We start from the raw sequence: 21,783 nt of genomic DNA on the forward strand, positions 1-21,783 counted from the left end.
AGCAAAAAGAATCGGAAAACTGGCAGCTACACTTAACAGTCATTGGTTTTCAGACATCAAAATGCTTTCTGTGTTCACAGTCTTGAACTTAGCACATGGACTGTTACATCCTTAATGAAAAGAAAGTAGTGAGGAAACTACTAACTGTGGAAGGGTGCTATGTCAGTGAGCCTTATCACTGGTTAGGCTTGACCACTGACTTAGAAGAACATGAAGAGGATTTGTTTGAAATACCTACTGCTTGCTCTTGGTTAAGACTTTTTTCCTCCTTAACCATAAACTTCCCCCCCCAAAAAAAGATTTAAAATTACATTTCTAATGAATATTCTTTGAATTTGGATGAATTTTTCCATTTTTTTAAATAAATTTTCCACTAAAAAAAATAAAAAATTAAATACTTCTTCTAATTTCTTAATTTGTTGAGAGGATTTTGCCAGCAAGTACAGTAGGATACTTTCAAGCACTGCTAGTTACCATGAACCTTCTTCACAGAAACATAGAGGTGTGAAGGGAATAAAAAGTCAGCTTTGGTCATTCTTCTAATCATACCATAATTTAATAATTTATTAATATTTTATTTTGTTTTGTTTTATTTTATTTTATTTTATTTTATTTTTATTTTATTTTATTTTGATTAAACCTCCCACCGGTTTTCCAAGACCAACATTTTCAGCGAGGAAGATTGTGATTTTAGTGGAAAACATGCCAGTCCGATATTTTCTAGTAACTAAGGAAAACTGTCCATTCTTTGAGGTTCCTGTTTTCAATAGATAGGTTCTAAACTGGACAAAGGGAGAGAAGTAACCAGGCCTCTTCCCAAAAGTAAACATACTGTGCTTTGACTTTTACAAGTAGCTTCACACCCTCTGTGGCCCCCACACAGAAAATATTGCATAACTCCCAATATTGTCAGTTTTTATTTATTTTTGCTTTTTCTGTTATCAAAAATTGCTACATGTTGCATGTGTATTCCTCTGACTTGCAATAAAAGGAGGCAAAGTTTGCTGGTTTTGCTTAAGGATACAGAATTTTTTGCCCAGCTGCAAAAAAATAATAGAAGTAGCCAGGCAGTGCTCTAAATTGACTGGCTCATTATCCAAAATACGTTGTTCTAGTAGCACGCACAGTTCAAATACCACTTTTTCATTTCTTATGTGAATCATGCAGCACACAGACACTGTACTGTCTATGAAGCTTTCTCCAATTATTCCATCTTATTCAAATCCACACCCCTTATCTAGCAAAGCAAGACTAATGAGCAATACAGAGTGACAAGCCATCATAAAAAGAGAAGAGATGAAGATGGAATGACACTTTCTATCAACGGTACATTCTGCATATAGCATAAATCAGACATAAAGGGGTTTGATAGCAACAGAAAAAAACAGAATTAAGATGGAGAAAGCTTACATATTTCATTGATTTCTCCAAATGTGAGTGATTCTAACAAGGAACAGTGAGGCACAATTTATGCATGAAACTTATGTATTAATCACTTCTATTTGAAAGGTTAGGTTTCTAAGACTTTGAGACTGAAGTCCTAGAAAACAGTCAGCTTCAGCTCCCAGCGTCATGTTATGCTTTATTTAAACATGTGTGGGATACAGGAACTGTCATAGGAATGTGTAAAGAGTTGTCAGTTTCTAAAGGGCAAGAGGCAGCAACCCTTTGCGTGAGGAAGGCATTTCCTAAAATCCCCAAGAGCAAATTTTGCTGCTAGTACACACACACACACAGACACACAACTACAAGTCAGGATTCAAATGAATTAGAATAGAAGCAGATACCAGCGAGGTGATATAAAGCCCATCAGCTCCAGAACACCTCAAGAAAATGATAAACAGAACTTTCAAACCAAAATATTTCATCAGTTTTCAGTTTTAAGTGCCCTTTTTATGGAAAAAAAAATATATATATATAATGTTAATATAGTAAACCAAAACAGAACTTTTATATTTCAAAAAATGTTTCCTAATTACAGTGTTCCAAAAGTGCTTTGTGAAAAATGGAGCCAATTTAAAGTCAATTTTAAGGTTTCCTAATTCTTCTTGAAATGGACTTTCTCATTTCAGTTCATAGTTCCCATACCTTATTGATTTCTGACTGAAGAGTTCATGGACTGAGATGGGGATGTCAAGCAAGCAACCTTAACAAGTGTAGTAAATTCTCTCTCTGGGTCAGTCTGGAAAGTTAGGAAAGCTTGCCTGAAGATTCATTACTTCTGTGATTCTAGTGAAAAATGTCTGGAGAAGCCAAACAGGATTTAACCATCACATAATTCCAGTGGATTACACATCCACATGCATAAATGTAAGAGCCATGTCACTGTATAACATGGATCAGGAACATGAGCTGCCAGGAAGTCCATTTCCATAGGATCCCTACAGCTAATGAATGAAAGAATTCCATCTTGCTTCTGAGGCAGTTAGGCTAGTTGTCTGCTGGGAGTCTCATTTCTTACAGACTGTCTAGTTAGATGTTATGAGCACTTGTAAGTTAGTGAGATGCTGAAGCTATTTGCCAGTAGACAATACCATGACTCCAGTTCTGATTTTCAACATTATTGCTCTGGCAGCTTGCTCTTAAATTCATTTAACAGCTTTTAGAAAGCCAAACCTACATTCAGTTGACAATATTCATCAATAGAAAATTGACAAGAAAGTATGCATGATCACATTTTGACTTTTTCCCAATAAACACATCATGATGTAAAAAAATACATATAGTCTAAGTGCAGCTAATACCAAACAAATCTAGAAAATAGGTAAAGCATATACATTTTAGCTCCAAACTACAGATTTTTGCCAATCCAGTAAAGGACAACTTCTTTCAATTACTCCTAGTAATGGGACACTATCCATCACTTGGAAACTGCTGCCCTCTATGCAGTGTGCTATAAACTGACCAAGGCACATAAGTATCTCTTTGCAATATACAGAAAAATCAAAATGTTTGTCAAACTGAAAAAGAACTGAGCAGTACTGTCTTTCAGAATTGCTTAGCTTTGGTTATGACCAGAAAAGAAAAAAAAAGAAAAAAAAAAAAAAAGGTAGCCTCCTTATTAATAAAACAAATCTCCATGGCAGCTTGGGATTTCTGTCCAGCTGCAAATGCCACTAGTGCAATACGAACCACATCTACAGTATGTAGTTTTCTACAGTGCCTCAATGGTAAGAAATTAGACTACCTAATTCTATAACTGCAAAATGTATTACACAGACCCCTAACAGTATATTCCTAAACAGAGGAAAAAAAATAGAAGTTATTATATATGGGAAGATAAAACAAACAACTATGTTGTTTAACTTCTCAGTGCTATTTTGACTCCTTCGAGGTAGGAATCTCCCTCAAAAGTTAACAGTCATTGAATTAGCCACGAGATGGAGCCCAAAGGACCTGTGAGCCAGTAGTTAGCATTGCCCTCTGGAATCATAAACAAAATAGCAGTGTCTTTATTATATTGAAGAACACTTTACAGGATCCTTAAGCTACAGGCAATGTACTCTTAATTGTAAATCCACTCCTGCCTAAAGATATTTTTTATTTATTAAACAACCATGGTTATACATTCGTAGACTTTGACTTCCCCTGCTGAAACAGCAAAACCTAGGCATTTTCAAGGAATATTAATGAATGTGGAATATTCATGAAATATAGAAAATGGTCTGAAAAATCTACATCAATTAGCTGAAATTTGGTTGACCTCTGTTTACCTTGCCTCAGCTATGTTAGAGGATATAAATAAGTAATGTACATTTTTGCATGGTTATGTGAGACTTAATGCTCAAATACACAACTTCTGTTAAGTGATGGCCAAATCTTAATGGATTGGGTTCCTGTACTTTCCATGTTGCAGATATTTCAGTTAGAATAAAACATGACTAGGACACACTTTTCGGAGTACCCATTCAATGAAAGTAGGAAGTAGTCAAAAGAATGATGAGTGCACTGGGCTCAAGACCAATCCATATGCTGCATTTTCCCTGAATTCATAAATTTAAAGCACTTTTTAGATCCTCAGATGAGGTAACAATTAAGAGGTTTTACCTCATACAAATTTAGATATCTAAAGTTAGTCATATAAGTTGAAGCTATTAACTCTCATTTTAAAGTTATAGGAGAAAAGTAAGCATCTTCAGAGAGTCATTCATCTGTCTGTCTTAGATGTCTGTCAGGATGCAAAGAATTGCCCCTTGGAGATACCCATATTTCTGACTTGGCCAAAACAAAGCATAGAGTTTAGGTCTAGTAAAAAAAATAAAAAATAAAAATAAAAAAACATACTGCAATAAACATCATGATAGTTTGTTATAGTTTGTTGTTTGTGACTTCAACAACCTTCTTCAAAACTTTAATTTTTCTTTTTTAAGAACCTAACATCAAAAGAGAAGAAAGGTGAGCAAAAGAAGGCAGTCATTTATTGGTCTTAATAGTAGATTGAATATCTACGGTTATTGTACTTAGACAAAGGCTTAATGCAAATAATTATATTTAGCATTAAGCTGCAAAATCCATGGTTAGCATCCTAACACTTCATTTTTATTGTATTCATTATTAAGATAAGGCACATAAAATTAATGATGCTAACTTACATTTATTTATTTATATTTAAAATACCCACAAAAATACAGCAGAATTTAATCTAAACCCTGCCATTGGTTACACCTTTGTAATCCCTTCAAGGTAAAATTGAGATTACACTTTTTTTGTGTGTGTCTTATTTAATGGCAAACCCGCAAAACAATTCACATTGATAGATCTTGCATAGCATTTCAATTACAGTTATGATTGTAACTTGTGTTAAAGTACAAGAGTAATTTATTCAGCCCCTGCTTCCAATAAGTGGAGATACTTAAAATAGTATTTTAATGATTATGCAACAGCTGTGATTTCTGAAGAAAGAGTGCTCTGTGTAATTGGTGACCTGTGTTGTTACTATAAGTTAGGTGTAACATGGATATTGGCATCGTCAGCAACTCTTTCATTTGTCGATCAGCATAATATGCTGAAACACCTGGATATCCATATAACACATGGTTAATTGGCTACAAATTTCTCCACAGGATAAAATACTCCTTTATTGCCCTGTGCAAAGATAGCTGCAAATGAATACTTAGAGGTATTTTGCTCTTGCAAAGTTGTAATTAAAGAAAAACAGTGATCAGCAGCATTTCACAAGAAAAGAAGATGGCTCAGGATATTCTGCCTGTAGAAGCTAGCCATTAGTCCTCTGCTTTAATCACCATATTAATATGGATAACACACCAGAAAAAGTCCATCTTTTCAAAAGCTAATTGCTTTTTTATTATTTTCTACTTCTAATATCAATTAATCTCTTCTCCAATATCCTTCTTTTCTAGATTTCAATGAGGCCATTTTATTGTTGTCTTAATGAACATTATTATACATTTATTTAATAACATATATGAATTCATATATAAGAATGGTCAGCCATTCTTATACTTTACATAGATACTTTTACAATCATTGTTAAGAAGCTTAACAAATAAGATCATATTCAAGATATTTGCATGGAGTCTAGACCCAGGGAATTAGCTTGGCTCCTTTCACAAATAACAGCCATTATGAAACAGATATTCAAATATTAATTAGTATTAATAATATCAAGAGGTGGGTTTTTTTGGCTCCAGTTGTTTATCTAGAATGGTGAACAACACTATTTTTGCACAAATTAGTGTTAATATTGAGAAAAAAAAATGACATCATTCTAACATCCTACATACTTCAATCTGCCCGATTTCATTCAATTACCATTTATATGCCAATAATTTGTGTTGGAATAACTTGTATGGCCTGAGCTTTGCTATGTTTTGCCTTAACTATATGCAAACATGAAACAGATATTACTAAGAATAAAGGCTTGTTAAGCATATTCTCCCTGATCTGTATGTTCCCATCCCATAATTTCAGGGAAGAGCACATGAAAACGTCAGAAGCTGAGGATGATATTGAGAGGAAGCTCTTCAGGCCTTTCACCCCACGTGCCTAAAGATGAAATGCATTAATACAGCATATGTACCTCATCTACATTTGACTGAAATTTTATTCTTTCCAGCTCCGTCGATGGAAGATTTGACCTCCTGGGATTTTAAGACTTATAGTACTTTAAAGGCATTAACTTTTAGTGCTATCAAACGAGATTGCTCTTTCAACAAGACTTACATTTCCCAGTGCATTTCTATTGTTTAACTGACAAACTGGGAAACAGAGAAAGATTGGGATCATTAGTGATGCTCCCTATAGGCATGCATCTCAGATTCAAGTTGAAGCAATTCCTCTCATTAAAAATCATTTTAAAATGTTGCAAATGTCTGTATTTCTTTGCTACTTCTATTATATTTACCCCATGCTAAAGTTTTCCTCTCTGTGAACTACTTTTTGTTTTTCGCAGTTATATAAAGTAGTCTTGAATTGCCAGTTAAAAATAAATCTTAAAAACAAAACAAAACAAGTTGTTCTAGACAACAGCAGCAAAATCCCCCAAAACCAAGAGTCAGCTCATTCTTCACTATGCAGCCCCAAGGTCAATGACAAATCAAACAGTGAGGACACAAACATGCTAACTGCATGAAGGCATATATCCTGCAACAGACTACTCTGGTAAAAGAAATAAGGCAGAAGGGACTGGGAGAACAGACTGCCAGCTTTTGGTGGAAGGCAGCAATAAAAAAAAACAAAACAAAAAAACCAGTCTGTTTCAGATGAATACCCTACAAGCTCTAATAGTAGGGGTTAATTATTAATTATACTGGCAAACCATGGCATTTTAGGAGGGCGTACCTTAACCATTTACCTTATTGTCACCACTATCCTCATAAGTCATGCTGAAACAGTGGTCCAAGGAAGTCTGTGGTGCTGCACAGACCAAGACAAACACTCCCACTAGTACAGAGCACTTGCTGGAAGTCCAATTTCTCTGCTTTCTTGCAATTCTTACAGATAAAATTAACGAATCACTTAATATTTCGTAACTCTTGTTAATGTGGGATGGTAGTTCCATAATGTGTAGAAACTTGGACGGATACCCTGGAGAATGCTAGGTTTAAAATAAAGCAAAAATGTCAAATGGACTCGGTATGAAATTAAGAGATTCTGTAAGCCTTGTGGCTTACATAGCTTTCAGTTTAGAATAATCACACACCAGCTCCCTCTGTTTATGCCACCACCATCACTAAAAAGGCACTTCATACTTTCTTTACTTTGACCCTTCCTTAAGGTAACTATTGGCCGTACACTGTCAAGGCAATGTCCTAATCTAGCACAAGGTTCTTTACAGGAACCTTACTGCAACTAACCTGTTCTGTGAAGAGTCATTTTTTTAAACATATATTCATTGGGCTATTTTTTCTGCACAGTATGCCAGCTGCTTAACCAACCAGCAGGACTTGAGAAGGAGACGTGTGGAGATATGGCAGATCAGGCCTGCTGATCTAGAAATCTTGCGTGAACTTTAGATTGCTCCCATAAGTGACAAAGAGTAGGGAGGCAAGTACTTTACAAAGGCCCCTACTGCTCTTGAATGGTGATATGCCCTGATGAATCCCTTTGCATGATATTTTTATTGTTTTCCAAAATTTTTATCATCTGAGACCTTCTGAACTTGCCAAATGTAAAGAATATATTTTATTCTGCTTGTCATTTTGATAATACAGTTGTTCCACAGTCTGAAAATCCTTGCACTTGACTAGAATAAAACTATTTCCTTCAACCTCAAATTAAAAGTGCATTCGTGATTGGCAGAATGAGGTAACATCTTAAGTTCTTGAAGACCACAGCATTCCCAATGAACTTTGAAAGAAGAATATCTGTTAGATTGTCTAAGAGCCCATTTGTTATGTTGTCTATAGCTGATTTTAAGGAAGAATAGTTTTATCTAGCCTGTGTAAGAGAAACAAAATCTCATCTTTGTCACAATGTATAACAGTGAAGATATAGGCACAAATCTTGAGAATTCCATTGAAAGACTCGTGTTGATCTTGATTGCTCATTTGGCCTGTAATTTTTTTATAGATTAATATCACATCTGTATTCATCTAACACCCAGTACGTATCCCATTGAAGTGTCCTTGTGCTCTCTTCCATCTTTGGGGAACCAAGCTCTAATTTAGTCTAATGGAGAATAAATTTCTTATTTATAGTATAACTACATGATAAAATATAATTTCGTCAGCTACATAATGTATTATTATTTTGTTATTTTTCACTAAAAGAAATAGTTCTGATGTTGCTTTCACTTCCTGCACAACATATTCTTTCCTTACAGACCATGCACACTTATAAATATATTTGTTGTCTAAACATCAAATGACTGTTATCCAGATGGAAAATAGACAAGTTATAACCAAAAACCAAAAAGCATCTTCTGCCTTTAGCCTCACTGATTTGTGGTTCAATAAAAAAGAGGATTTCTATTCTGAACCCATATCTGAAGCTAATTTACAAAAACATGCCGTACATAATTAATACCCTTCTGGCATTCAGAATAGCAGGCAAGAGTCAAAGAAAACTTGAAGCAAATGTGAAAAACAGCAAGATAACCACCAAGCCCAAGTCACCACGATTAATTTAGAATGACACAAAAGGAATTTCAGAAATGTTTTTCTGAGGTTTTCTGATAATTCCATTGATCAAGTTCAGATCTCATAGAGCTTCAAGTATTTCATCAAAACTTCATCTGTTTTCATTAGGTTCATATCTGAATATTTTCCTCCTCTAATATGGCTTAAGTGTTAAACAAATGAAGATACAGTACTTACTTAGGACCGATTTTTCTAACATTATGAAAACCAAGGAGTTATCAAGGCAACAAGTAGTGACATCAAAACAATTATCTGAAGTGATAACAAGAGTTCATCTAATCCAAAACCCAAAACACTGAACACCTAGGGAAGAGTACAGGACAAAAACAGTCACATAGCAGAGCCTCATGACCTCCCATGATCTCAGCTCAGACACTTCCTAAGCCAGAAATGGCATCTTCATGTTTAACAGTGCTTGGTAGTTGTTTCTTCAATTTGCATATTCACTTTCTGAAATTATGGAAATTTTCAACATCCGCACATTTTGTAGCATGGCATTTCACAGCTTATCTAGGCACTGTATAAAGAAACATTTAAGCACAACATTTGAATAGAACTGCTTCACTTTCAGTGCAAGATAATACATGAGATGAGTGAGAGCAGCAGAACACAGCCTTTCATTTCTCATTCTTTAAGTTAAATACCACATAAAATGTAAATAAACATTCTAGAAATCTGACTAGGTCATTGACATTTAGCATTTATCTTCTTCCCATTTTCATTGTCAGTTAATAATCAGAGTATCTGTGTTACAGACAATTGTGATACTGCAAAAAAAAGGAGCTAAGGTTCTTGGGATTCCATTTTGGGGTTTTTGTTTCCTTCATAAGTTGTTTAAATGACATCTTTGATGAGATAATATGACACGGCAGAAGGATAGGATTCATGTTGAACTGACTGAAATCATAGCATATTTAGCAAAACAAATGTTTATACATATGCTATGTTTTAGCATAGCTGGCTTATCCTGCAAAAACTTTTAATTCTAGATCATAATTTTTCATCAAAACATGTAGTAGAAAATTCTCTGATTTGTTTTTATCTGTATTTGCTGTTATACCAGGAAAAGAAGGCTGGGCCTACCTCTGGCTTACCTCTGTCATTGTAGGTAGTTTTTGAAAGTGTAACATGATACAGTGATATAAGTCATTATAACAGTTCCTGAAGTTCAGATTTATTTTATTTTTTATATATATATTTGCTATGAATTTCTTTTAGTAAATTGGAACCTGTAGCTAGGTGAGCATATCTCACAAAGTCTTTTGACATGATACAGAGAATCACCTCTCCAAATTTCAGAGATATTTCACAGATACTCCGCTACAACAGAATTTATCTAAGCTTATGAGCCAGCATATCCAGCTAATTTGTATCTTTATTCTCTACTACCCCAAAAACTGTTCCATTATTTTTACTTTGTTCTGCATGCCATCCCCAGCTATTGTCTCCTTACGTCACAGTGACAACTGGGATTAAACAGAGACTGCATATAAAATAAGAGCAGCTTTCCCCTGCGGGAGAAGCAAACAAAACATAAAGCCATCTGCACAGCAGCTCTTTACTTTCTGTCCTGCGTGGGAGCTGAGGAGCTCAGTGCATCGCTGCCCAGCAGCTCAGTGCAGACGTGTGGCTCTCGTGTCTGGGCCTGCAAAGGTAGCTCATCCCCTGCACTGCTGCATCTCCTGGGGGACTGCTCTTACACACATGGCAGGCTGTTATATATGGGTGTCAGAGTCTTCATGTCCTGAAAAATACCTTCCTTGCAAAAGTTAAAAAGAAAAATCCAGCTGGTGAACTGGGCCTGGGCATTGGGTTTCCTTCTGGAGCACCAGTAATAGCACTGGGCATGGCTCCCTGAGCTCTCTCTTTAACTGACAAATGTTCTCTTATAGTCCATGGAAAACAAAAATATATATGAAATTACACAAAGTTTAAAACTATAGTTCTGAGGTGCTGATTCTTTTTGTTCAGATGTTCCCTAATAATGTTTTCAGATATCTCTTTCTGCTCCTTAGAATGTAACTTATCTATCTGAAGCTCACTGACCTTACTGGGGCAAGCGCACTTGTCAGGGCCTCTTATGAGGTCTGGTTTAGTTTAACTTAGGTGTTACTTCTTCATTCATCTGAACTTGCACCATCTCATAACAGGCACCTCACTTAGCAGTATCATTGCCCAAGGTCAAGTATATACTAGGTCACCATTTAGGGAGGGCAACTCAGGTCACCGAGGAGACGTAGAGGTTTGTCAGAAGTAGTTGTATCAAATGCCAGCTCAATGAGGAATTTGAGGTGTTTGTGTTCCTGAAGTGTCATGTTAAGTGGCTGGGGTGGGTAGTATAAACAAGAATATGTTAACTGTTAAAGATTTTAATACAGAGTTCACTGAAGGTTTTTTTTTTTTTTTTAATCTCTCTACAAATGTAATGAATAAATGCATTAAATCTTACATTTTAGTCATGCAAGTATTAAAGTACTCTTTTTTCATTTGTTTCTAGGCACTTCAGAGAAAACTCATGAACACAGTAAGTAAAAGTTATTTAAGAATACTGTTACTTCAACATTTAGGAGGAAGGTACTTTTTTACATTTTCATCGTTTTAGCAGCTGAAGATGAGATTTTGATCTGTGAAACTGGCTTTCAGTGACTGTAATGCAGGACTACGTGTGTTTCACAGGTCCCAAAGTGTGCGGAAACCCCTTTCCAGTTCAGGTTTGGGTAAGACCAACCTGTGCCTTCTGCCTCCATGAAAGCATCTCACTGGAAAAAAATTGTGGGGGACACGGAGCAGGAAGGGCCTGTGCTATTCCTTGGCCTGGGCTCTGATCCATACAATGGAGGAATTTACCTCTTGGTCTGCTGCCGCTCTGACCTGCTACACAATTTACACGTAGCTGCTGTAAATCAGAATGAAACATCATGAAAAGTGTTTTTAATATTTCCTCCGAAATTCCAGAGCTTGTCTATGCCATAATGTTGGGGTTTTTTTGTTTTGTTTTGTTTTGTTTTGTTTTTTGGATATCACTATTTTTAGATAGCACAAAATTACATGCAGTTTATATTGTAATACAATATAATATTTATAATTTTTATTGCTTTACAACATATAAATGGAATCCAGAAAAATTGGTTCCAGGCTAACAGAGGAATATGAAAAGCTATTTTTTATTTAAACAATATACTAAATTTTTGTTTTCCATTCTATATGAGACTACCACACTTCTAAATAATAATAATAATAATAATAATAATAATGCTTCCATAATTCCTGTATTAAGCATTAAGGAGAAATGTTTTATATAGTAGAGAGGTGGTATCAATCAAAACTAGTAGTAGCAGCATTTCAATTTTTTTAAATTTATATTTTATTCATTTTTTAAAAAGGAATTTTTCAATTTCTTAGGCAACACAAAAAGTCAAAAATCACTTTTTATTTGGCATTACTTTCATTTTGAGAAAGATTTTCTTAAAAAACTAAAACCTTTTCCCAAGAAATGTATTTATCAAAAATCAAGTCTAATGTTAATACAGAATGCAAAGTCATCTTTTAAAAGCATAAAGATTTTTTATTATTATTATTTTTAAAATCTAAGAATTAAGAAGCCCTCTAACATGGTGGTTCTTCTCATTTGCAGAACCTGCACATATCAAACATGAAAAACCTATCTCTCAGATGAAGCCAGGTATGTTTGGTAATATAATTTCCAGTTATTCCTGGCTCCATTCAAAAAGGATTTGTGTGGTGTGCAAAACTGGGAGACTTCCTTGAGCTTTGTGCTTTGTGTCGTTGGCTTTTTCAAAATTGGATTGGGAAAGGAACAAAAATAAGTGTGAAATTTATGTAAAAGGATTAGACTTTGACAGTTTTTCATAGCTTCTGTGACTCTCTCTCATTAGTGCAGTATGACTTATAAAACATTGTCAGAAACAATTCTCCCATTTTTCAGTGCTTGGAAAGGGGGGTCAGTGCTGCCTTTTAGTACATCAAGAAGATTATTTGAAATTATCCCATCTCAACTTTTTCTGTAAACTAGATGTAACATGAAGTGAGTCTCATCATAAAGTTGGAACTACTATCCCCCAAGGGTATATGATAGCCAGATCAAAGGCAGCCTCTAGATTATGGGTCTCAGAAGAACAAGAGCTGGACAATTCAAAAAATCTTGGGTTGAGTATGCATTCAGGTAACTGTAAATAACCAACTATAATTGGCCGCAGTGATATGGACGGGGTCCCCCTTCAAACCAGGGCTTTGTGACTCTTCATACTTCTTGAGGAGGAAGAAGGGGATCTGAAGTTTGGTCTGGTTTAAAGAAACAAGGCCAAGAGGATATCCTCATAGAAATCCTCATCTATTGATGCTCTGCTTACACGGCTCCTGAGCAGTCTTACTGAATGCTGTCAGCACTGACAGCAATGTTCAATGTTAAGCAGACAGAATCGTTTTGCATCATTCCTTTTTCCTGATTTTTTTTTTAAATATCAATTTCTTCTACACATTTACCGTTTTTCTCATTTGTTATTATAACATGAAAACAAACTACTTGCAAGTTAAATATTTCATAGACAATTTGAGGTTTCCTGAAAGCCTTGAAAAGCTGATTTTGTGAAGTTGTATTGCTGTTTGGGAGTCAACGCGAAAAAAAAAAAAAAAAAAAAAAAAGCAATACTCCTCAGCTTTATATATATTTAGATCTAGCAGAGTGCTTCAGCCAGGAGGTAGGTGCAAGGGGGTCTGGCTGAGGCAGGAATGCCCAACTGAGGAAGCCACCCTGTCCAGCTCTGTGCATGATGACAGGGGTCAGCAACAGCCTATCTGTGGGTCACCTAGGCAGGTGGCATGACTACTCACCCTCCCAGCACAATGAAACCACGTCTAGCTGCACGATTAGCCTGTTTTGATCCAGATACTAGCATGAAAATAAATTTCCATTGCAAGGCACTTGCAAACATCAGAGCATCTTGTCCCAAAGCCTGTACCTCAGGCTGATTAGGAGTTTGCTCTAGTACAGTATATTCCAGATTAAAGCCCTTGGAATTTAAATGCTTGAAGAAAAAAATAAAAATAAAAATATAATTAAAAAAAATTTGCTAAATTTCCTTTAGTGTAAAAGATCTCTTCTCAGGTGATTAACGGTTGCTTTGGGGAGCAGTGGCTGTTTTGAGTTTGATGACTGGAAGTATTAATCTGCAGGCACAGGTGGTAATAATGCTTCTGCCTGCTGTGTGCCAATGAGTGCTCTTGAGTTAGCAGACTGAATTACAAAAGCCTCATTCCGCACAAAGCAGTGGCCTTCTTTTTCACCTTGAATCAAAGCAGCTTCAAACTTTCATTTCTATGCATCCTGCCATCAGATTTAGGAGTATCATGTGACTGAGAAACTAAGAATCTCAGAAAATATATTGATCCTGTAGGGAAATTAAAAAGGGATTTGGAGGTGGAGGGGAGCAAGTAAAGCAGGAGGATTCTTTCCTGCTGTAATTCTTCTGAAACTGCCTGAAATACACAGAGAAATGTTTACAGCTTTATAATTTTTCTATTTAAATTAGATACATCAAAACAAAAATTAATATTAATGCCAGTAGTGCTGCAAAACTAGAGCTCTGCAGAAGAAAGAAATTCTCTCCAACGAAATATTTCAGGGCTGTGAACTTTGGTCATATTTAAAATCAGAACAAAATCTGAATTTTTCAGAAATATTCACAAAAAAAGATAGAGGATTTTCTGTAGCTTTATGAGGTCATCAATTTATTTATTTGTTTATTTATTTGCTGTATTCCTCATAATATATTAAATATAAAAAGTAAGAGATGTAAAACCATATTATAAAATGAAAACATGAAGTATTTCTTCTTTTCTTGTCAAAATGCTATGTATCATTCACATCAGATGTTTTGTTGTTGTTGTTGTTTTCACTGCTTTTCTCCATACAGAAATTTCAGTGAACTGAAATGATTCTGTGAAACCTCCTGATTTCTTGAAGTGTGTTCCCGTGTAGAGTGTTCTTAAGTTTTGCTGATGTGATCCTTCAGTCTTTCTTCTGGTTACAACTAATTGCTAGGCACTCAGACAAAAAGCTATACAGTCACCTCCTGTAGATCTGCCAGGAGAAGACAAGCTGCAGCCTTCAGGGTGTTCTCCAGGGGAATCAGTAGATCAATGGTTACTGTACAGTTAAGTTGCAGAATAGGTAGGTGAGAGAATACTGAAGAATTATTGTGTTTATTTCCAGATGAATGCAAGTCCTCAGGTCTGTTCAAGATACTCTGTTTTCAGAAATGAATTTGTTTTGAAAAGAAACTCCCTCTCTTACTTTTAAATGGATCAGACTTACCATCCACTCAATGACTTGTTTGGTCGATTCCTAGAGGTACAGGGTAAGCATTGATGTAAATTCTCACCAGAATTAGAAAAAGCAAGAATATCCTATTTGGTGTTGAAAAGAGCAGGAATAATACCCAAAGAAAGAGAAGACACGAACTTGTTGAGTTTTACTTGTCATTAATCCAGCAGATATTACAGGGCCTATGTTTAAGTCAGCAGTCCTTGGGAGTTTGTTGTTGTTGTTGTTTATTGGTATATGGAAATCTTAATATCCCAATCTAAATTAGTGAAATGCATTGCTAATATGTTAAAGCTCATCTAAGAGCAGAAAGAGAATACTTTATCTCAACAAGTTGCATTTTCAAGCTGCTGGTTGTGCTATAACAACATTTCTACTTTCACAGACAGCCATGAAACGGAGATGAGATTTTTTAATTCACTGTTTTCATAAGAAGTTGACAATAACGATAGCTGAGTAAGGAGAAAAAAAGCCCTTAACTTAATATGAGTGAAGAGAAATTAAATCACCACCTACCAGATGACAACTGTAAAGCATAGCAATGCAGAGCTATATTTTGTTTCCAAAGAATAGAAAAGATCGATATAAATGGAGCTTTATCCCTCCCTGCATTTTTCCCCCATCAGTACTGATTTCCTACCAGAAACAAAGCAAATAAATAAATATATAAATAAATAAAACTATTGCTGTATGTTTTCCAGTTCACATGTGCACTGTTGCTTTGCTTCATGCTGCAGTGTTATGGATGAAAAACACAGACCGTGCAGCAAGACTGTTTCTCTGTCTATTGCCTCATGATAAATGTCTTTTTATTCTGTTTGGCAAGTGTATACCTCTGGGAATCTGAGAGCTAAGTTAAAAAGAAATGGGCGCAGACAAAGAGATGAACCTACTCTCTGCCCTCAGGGGAAAAAAAAAAAAATCTCTGGAAGTTACATGCTAAATTCAAAGGAAATGTCATGTATGTTGAGACCACTCAACATATTTCCAACCACCATCCCCTCCCCTGTGTCTCCCCTCTGTTATCTCATTTAAGAACATCTGGCTGACAGGCTGGAAACATAGCTCCTCTTCAGTAGCCAAGTAGTTCTGTGCATGCACAGGCAGATTACCCAGGAGTATTTCTAGTCAGCTAGCACTCAGATTAGTTGAATGGCTTCAAGGGACAAGATATCCCTACCAAACCTGACCGTCACTCAGTTTGTGTCATCTGATGCCTGGCAGAGGTCTTGAGGGAAAGGAATGTGTCAGAGGCATGTGGCTGTAAACTGCTTCCATCAGTGCGAGGAAAAGGAAACACATTCTGAATATGTATGAACAGTATTTAAAATGAAAAGCAGTGATATATGTGAATGTGGAAAGGTAGGGGTTAGGAGATAAGTTTGAATTCAGGTATGGGAAAAGAGAAAATGGGAGCAGAGCTATGAAAAGATTGGGAAAAGGGGAAAGTTCAAGTCAACCGAACTGGCAGAGTAGAGATCCGAAAAAAAAAAAAAAAAAATGTTGCAATTCCCATCTGACTGGGCTATTGGGCTTTAGACAAGGCCCTGCCTCATCAGGTAGTGCAGCCCTGCCTGTGCCTCTGTGTGAAGTTTCATCCCCCCGGCTGGAGATCCCTGGAGGAGAGGCAGCTCAGGTCTGGTAGCTGAGGCTGACATGGTCCATGTCCTCTGGACCATGTGAACTGTGCTGAGCACAGCCAGGGGCAGCTCACCAGCATGTGGACGTGGACAGCCTTTCTCATGATATTAGCAGAAGCTCAAGGCTTCTCTAAGGTTTTGTGACAGATATCCAGCTGGGTCTATCTAGGTAAGATAGCCCAGTAGCATGTGTCATGGTCTGGCATTTAAACTGATGCTGCCCTGTGTGGATGTGCCTGTGCAAGTCAGCATGTGCTTGGGGGGGGGGGGGGGGGGGGTCTCCATACCTTTCTTGTGTTCAGACTGTATAAATGTATAAATTCATAGATATTTGTAGCTGGGCAATATCTGAGCTTTCAGGGTCATATAATACTAAATTGTTGAATTTAGACACATTAGCAGGGTGAGGTCCACAAAGTTATAATACTTGTATTATTAGAAATACAGTTTCCACCTGAGTGCCTATCTGAAAGACACAACCAGGTATGTGGCTGTTTTCGGGTAGCTGAGACATTAGGCACAGTAATTTATTTTTCCATGGTGTATGATCTCACCATGCAGCCAGAACTCATAATGTATACATGCTGTTTTACAGTGCTACAATGGAGTAGTGATGCTAATGGCGTGCATTTATTTTGTCACTGTGAATCATATGTACAATATCATGTTTAGAAATATTTTTCCAGTTATATCTACCTATTCTAACACAGCATGAATTTCTAATTTTAATGCGGCTTTCACAATACAGAGGAGAAAATTAAACAACCAAAGACAGCTCCCACTGAGAAGTCAGGTAGGAACAAGTCATTCTTTCGTGATTTATGGTGGGGGGAGGGGGTGTTAAACACTGTTCAGAATTTTTCTAATGTAGTGTATTTGCATTACAATCAGTTGTTATGGTATTCTGAAATATGTGACTGAGAACACGTTCTTAGAGAAAACCCAGCAGACTGGCAACTGCAGATGCAGTTTTAAGAACAGTCTTTCCAATGACAAAGCTAGGTCAAGGTGTTTGAGCCCTGGGCTGCTTGTTCCAGCCTCTGTGCCAGAGCTGGGGCAATGAAATGGAGTGGAGCTGTAACTCAGATATCTGAAATGATCCCCAGTATAAGGCATTGCTGGGTTTTGTTTGGTTGGTTATTTTGTTTTGTTTTGTTTAAGCTCAGAACTTTCCAGTGACTGAATTTACAACACAGAGAACAATGCACAAGTAGGGAGTGGTGGAGGAGGATGAAGCACCAGTTTGATTAGGGACTTGGATGGGTCTTAAACTGGCTTTCTCATGGGGAAAGTGTTTTTGGAACTAACCCAAGGTCTTTGGGACCTTGTACATTTTGTGATAATAATGGTTCAAATAATGTTGACTGTTATAAAAGCCCTGAAGAGTCATCAAGGAATTAGAACAGTTTCATCATCACCAACAGGTTACACAAAGCTTTTTTGAAGGCTTTTTCTAGATATCAGCCTCTTGATTTCTACTTGGAGTAGCATTTATCCAAACACAGAATGAAAGATTGCCAAATCTTAGACAATTATGCCAAATCAACAGATTTTTATTTGATATGATGATGATGGTGGTGGTGGTGATTATGAATATTTTCAATAAAATAAAATAAAATGCAGTTTTGTATTAAACTGAATAGTGCCATTTGCTGTCTCATTTCCATTCTTATTTGGTATGTGATTTTCCTGTTTTCCTTCTCTTCAGTATCAGAATAGATGTTGTACAGAATAGTATGATTCTGTCTCTAATTGTGAATATTTATATAATTTGTTGGTTATACTGCTTTCTATAAGCACATGATACTCACATGATAATCTATCATTTTACTATAAAGTAATGTTTTACAGCACTGTTTAACCAGTAAAAATAGTTTTGACAGTTTTTTTCTAATCATAAACTACTGTGACTTGTTCAAAACCATGTAAGTTATGTTTCTGTTAATAGAGTCAGAGAAATTGCTGTAAAATTATTTTTTGAGTTTTTAACAAGTTAGAAATTAGTGATAGGCAAACAAGTTGGGAGAATAATGAAATGGCATCTTTGAATCTATTAAATTTTCACACCTACATTCACAATTATTTTTAGGGCCAGCTAGGTTTTACTTTTAGTTTTTGAGAGAAATGGTTCTGGAGCACACAAATGCGTAACTACGTTAAATGACAGGATACTACATTATTTCAGCAGGAACAGATAATTAGGAGGACATGCAAAGATCTAAACATGTTAAAAAATATCTGCTTTGGGGGTCCTGAATGTTGTACATGTTTATATGAGTGATGAAAGCTAAGAACAAATAAGAACTGAACTAAAATAAAATATTTTAATATGAAAAAAAAATCCTCTTTGTATCTAAATATTATAATTTACCTTCTTTTTTCTTCTGTAGCCCAGGCAAAACCAGCAAGTATGTGGTACCTACCTTGATCAGAAAAATTCCTGTAATATAACTGTGTGGCTTTTTTTGAACTTAATATATGGATTTAATATGAACTTAATTATGAACTTAATATATTTGCTTAAAACTATGGTGTATGTATCCCCATGCCTTACATTATTTTTATTTAACATACTGTCTTGTCATTGCTGTTTAATAGCCTATTTAACATAACCAATTGCTTCAGTACAGGGGTCAACTTACTCTACAGTTCCCCTATCACAAGATTCAACAAAGTTTTAATACAGGAGTAACAAGCTTTCAAAATATCACTGTTAAGAATTAGTTGTGTTGAATGAATACTCAAGCTGAGTTTAAAAAAAAAAAAATCTATGTTTTCCTAATCATATTAATATTTTTAATGTAGCTGCATCTAGCATTTTTCTCAGTCAAGAAGAACTGAAGAGTCCGTACATTAAAATACCATGCAGTCTGCATGTTAATTTTATGTATCTTTCCTACCTTCAGCATACAAAGATAAACTGAAAAATAACAATAATAATAATAAAAAAAACAACTCAGTTAAGTCCCCATATAGTTCCACCCCCAAGAAAAAAACAGATGTGGGAAAAAATATGACTCTCTGAAGATGTAAGTTTTAATTCACACCTCATAAAACTGTTTCTTATTTGAAATTCACCGTCATGTCTTCATCTCAGCATTACTTGGAATATATCTTCACCTGAAATCGCTGTTGCTAGATGTTCAATTATTCATCAAATGGCAGAAGGGTTGAGGCATATTGCCCTTTTTTCAGAGGCTACTTACATGTTAAACATTTTCCATGTTACAACTCCCTTTGCATCTTTCTCATTGCTCAAAAAATAACTGATACACAGACTTTTAGCTGTGGGGGACATCGCCTGTAAACAAGGCTGGCATAGCTGTCCATTGATTGTTCAGCTCTAAAAATGTACTGTGGTCCCTATTTGCATGCATTTGGCATAGCTGCTACTTGCTGTTTTGATGATTTTTTTGTTGTTGTTTGTTTGTTTGCTTAATGTATTATTATTTTCAATTCCTTTTAAGTAGGTGTGTCTTTGGTATAAATTATATAGTGCTAGTGCTAGATAGACCTTTTTATTTTTCTTTTTTTTTTTTTAACAAAGATTTTCATCCTTTCTATTTCCAATAACCCCAATAACCTGAAATAAAGTCTCATAATTTCCTGTAATAATTAAGAAATTGAAAAGCATGGGAGGGGGTCAGGAGGAGGGAGTAGTGCATGGCCTGCAAAGCTGTGCTAGTTCTCTTATTTTCCACAGTGAGATAAAATTTATCCATACAGAATAGGATGTCTTCAAGGCTTTGGGAATTCAGCTCAAGTATGTCTGACTCAACATAAAGGTCAAATGAATGGTTGCTCAGTTTGCTCTGTACTCTCCTTTCAAATAACATAAATGGAGAGTGGTTATAAATTACATTTCAGAAATTGAGGGGAATCTCTATTAACTGACTTCTTTAATATATGCATATAACTCTTACTAGCATTAATTGCAGCCATATATGTAAAGCTTTGTGCAATACTACTGAGCTTCATAGTTTTGATGCAGATCCCTTAGAGGATAATCTGTTAGTAACTAAACATTTGTCCTTTTTTTTTTTTTTGAAATAACAGCATGAAGCAATAGAAAATTAATGTTTATTCCTGAAAAATATACAGGCAATCCTTCTTAGTTAAAAAAAAAAAAAAAAAAAAAAAAAAAAGGAGAGAGAGAGAGAGAGAGAGACATGCAAAACAAAGCTTAGAAACATGGTAATTTTGTTATGATGTTTCTTTTGTCTAGAGCATGAAGCAATCAGGCATGAAAAAGATGTTCCAACTACAAAACCAGGTAGGCACTCCTGCATTTTATGCATTCATTACTTTTGAAAGTGTTATTTAAACAAACAGTAAAATTCTATTGCATATGACAAATGTCAGAATGAACAAAATCATGGTCTTGTGAGGTATTTTGCAGAATCAAACTGCCTTGACGTGTCATACCATAGCTAAGGTAGCACAGTGCATATTTACAATGCCCTTTGTCATTTTCTGAATATATATATATATCAAAGGTTAAGTTTCTGTTCCTGTAATTCCACTGACATTAAATAAATTATGCCAGCAAAGAATCGGAACTATTATCGTAAGGTGTTTATTTTAAATGGTATCATTTTCCGATTTTTTTGTTGGTATCTGTATTTATATGGACTTCACAACCTTCCCGCATGAGTCAATTTCTCAGGATCAGCAGCAGTTTAATTCTCCTCCATAGCAAGGTGTTATATGATACTCTATTCAGATCATGACCCGGCAATAGCTATAGTTTATGATAAATGTCTCTGCATATCATAATTCCTACGCAGTGTCTCTTGTATAAGATAGAGCAAAATTGCTGCAGTTATAGGAAGAAGCACAGTTCAGTTTCACTGTGAATCAGTTACCATGGGTTTAACAAATCTCCACTCTTCTCAGTGAAAGAAAATAAGTAAAGAATTAAAATTCTTATTGTTAGTATTATTCATCCTTAACTCTAGTACAGCCATTATTATGTGTTGAGAAAAACATCCCTACTGTTATTATGTCATTAGATTGTTATTAATTACATTAAGATTACTAAAAATGTTTTGATATATGGTAAATAAACAAATAAAGCCAAATAAACAAATAAAGCCATTCTTTACCATAGAAGCATTCAGCTATATTACACTGTTCTTACTATTTTTCTTTCCTCTTTTTACTTCCCAGTCAAACTGAAAACAACTGCAAGTATGTGTCA

The 21,783-nt window shown here is 35.5% G+C and overlaps 1 protein-coding gene across 3 annotated transcripts in view; it reads left to right on the top strand.

Moving 5' to 3' along the window:
* Positions 1-21,783, top strand: part of TRDN (triadin) — a 243,231-nt gene that overhangs the window by 190,574 nt on the left and 30,874 nt on the right. For all 3 annotated transcript variants that reach the window (XM_080588349.1, XM_080588347.1, XM_080588348.1), the window contains 6 exons: positions 11,098-11,124; positions 12,235-12,282; positions 17,332-17,376; positions 18,974-18,991; positions 20,809-20,856; positions 21,753-21,773. In XM_080588349.1, the coding sequence (XP_080444475.1) occupies positions 11,098-11,124; positions 12,235-12,282; positions 17,332-17,376; positions 18,974-18,991; positions 20,809-20,856; positions 21,753-21,773 (207 nt within the window). The remainder of the gene's footprint in view (positions 1-11,097; positions 11,125-12,234; positions 12,283-17,331; positions 17,377-18,973; positions 18,992-20,808; positions 20,857-21,752; positions 21,774-21,783) is intronic.

This window comes from Anser brachyrhynchus, assembly GCF_964034855.1.
Source record: "Anser brachyrhynchus genome assembly, chromosome: 3".
Classification (NCBI taxonomy): Eukaryota; Metazoa; Chordata; class Aves; order Anseriformes; family Anatidae; genus Anser; species Anser brachyrhynchus.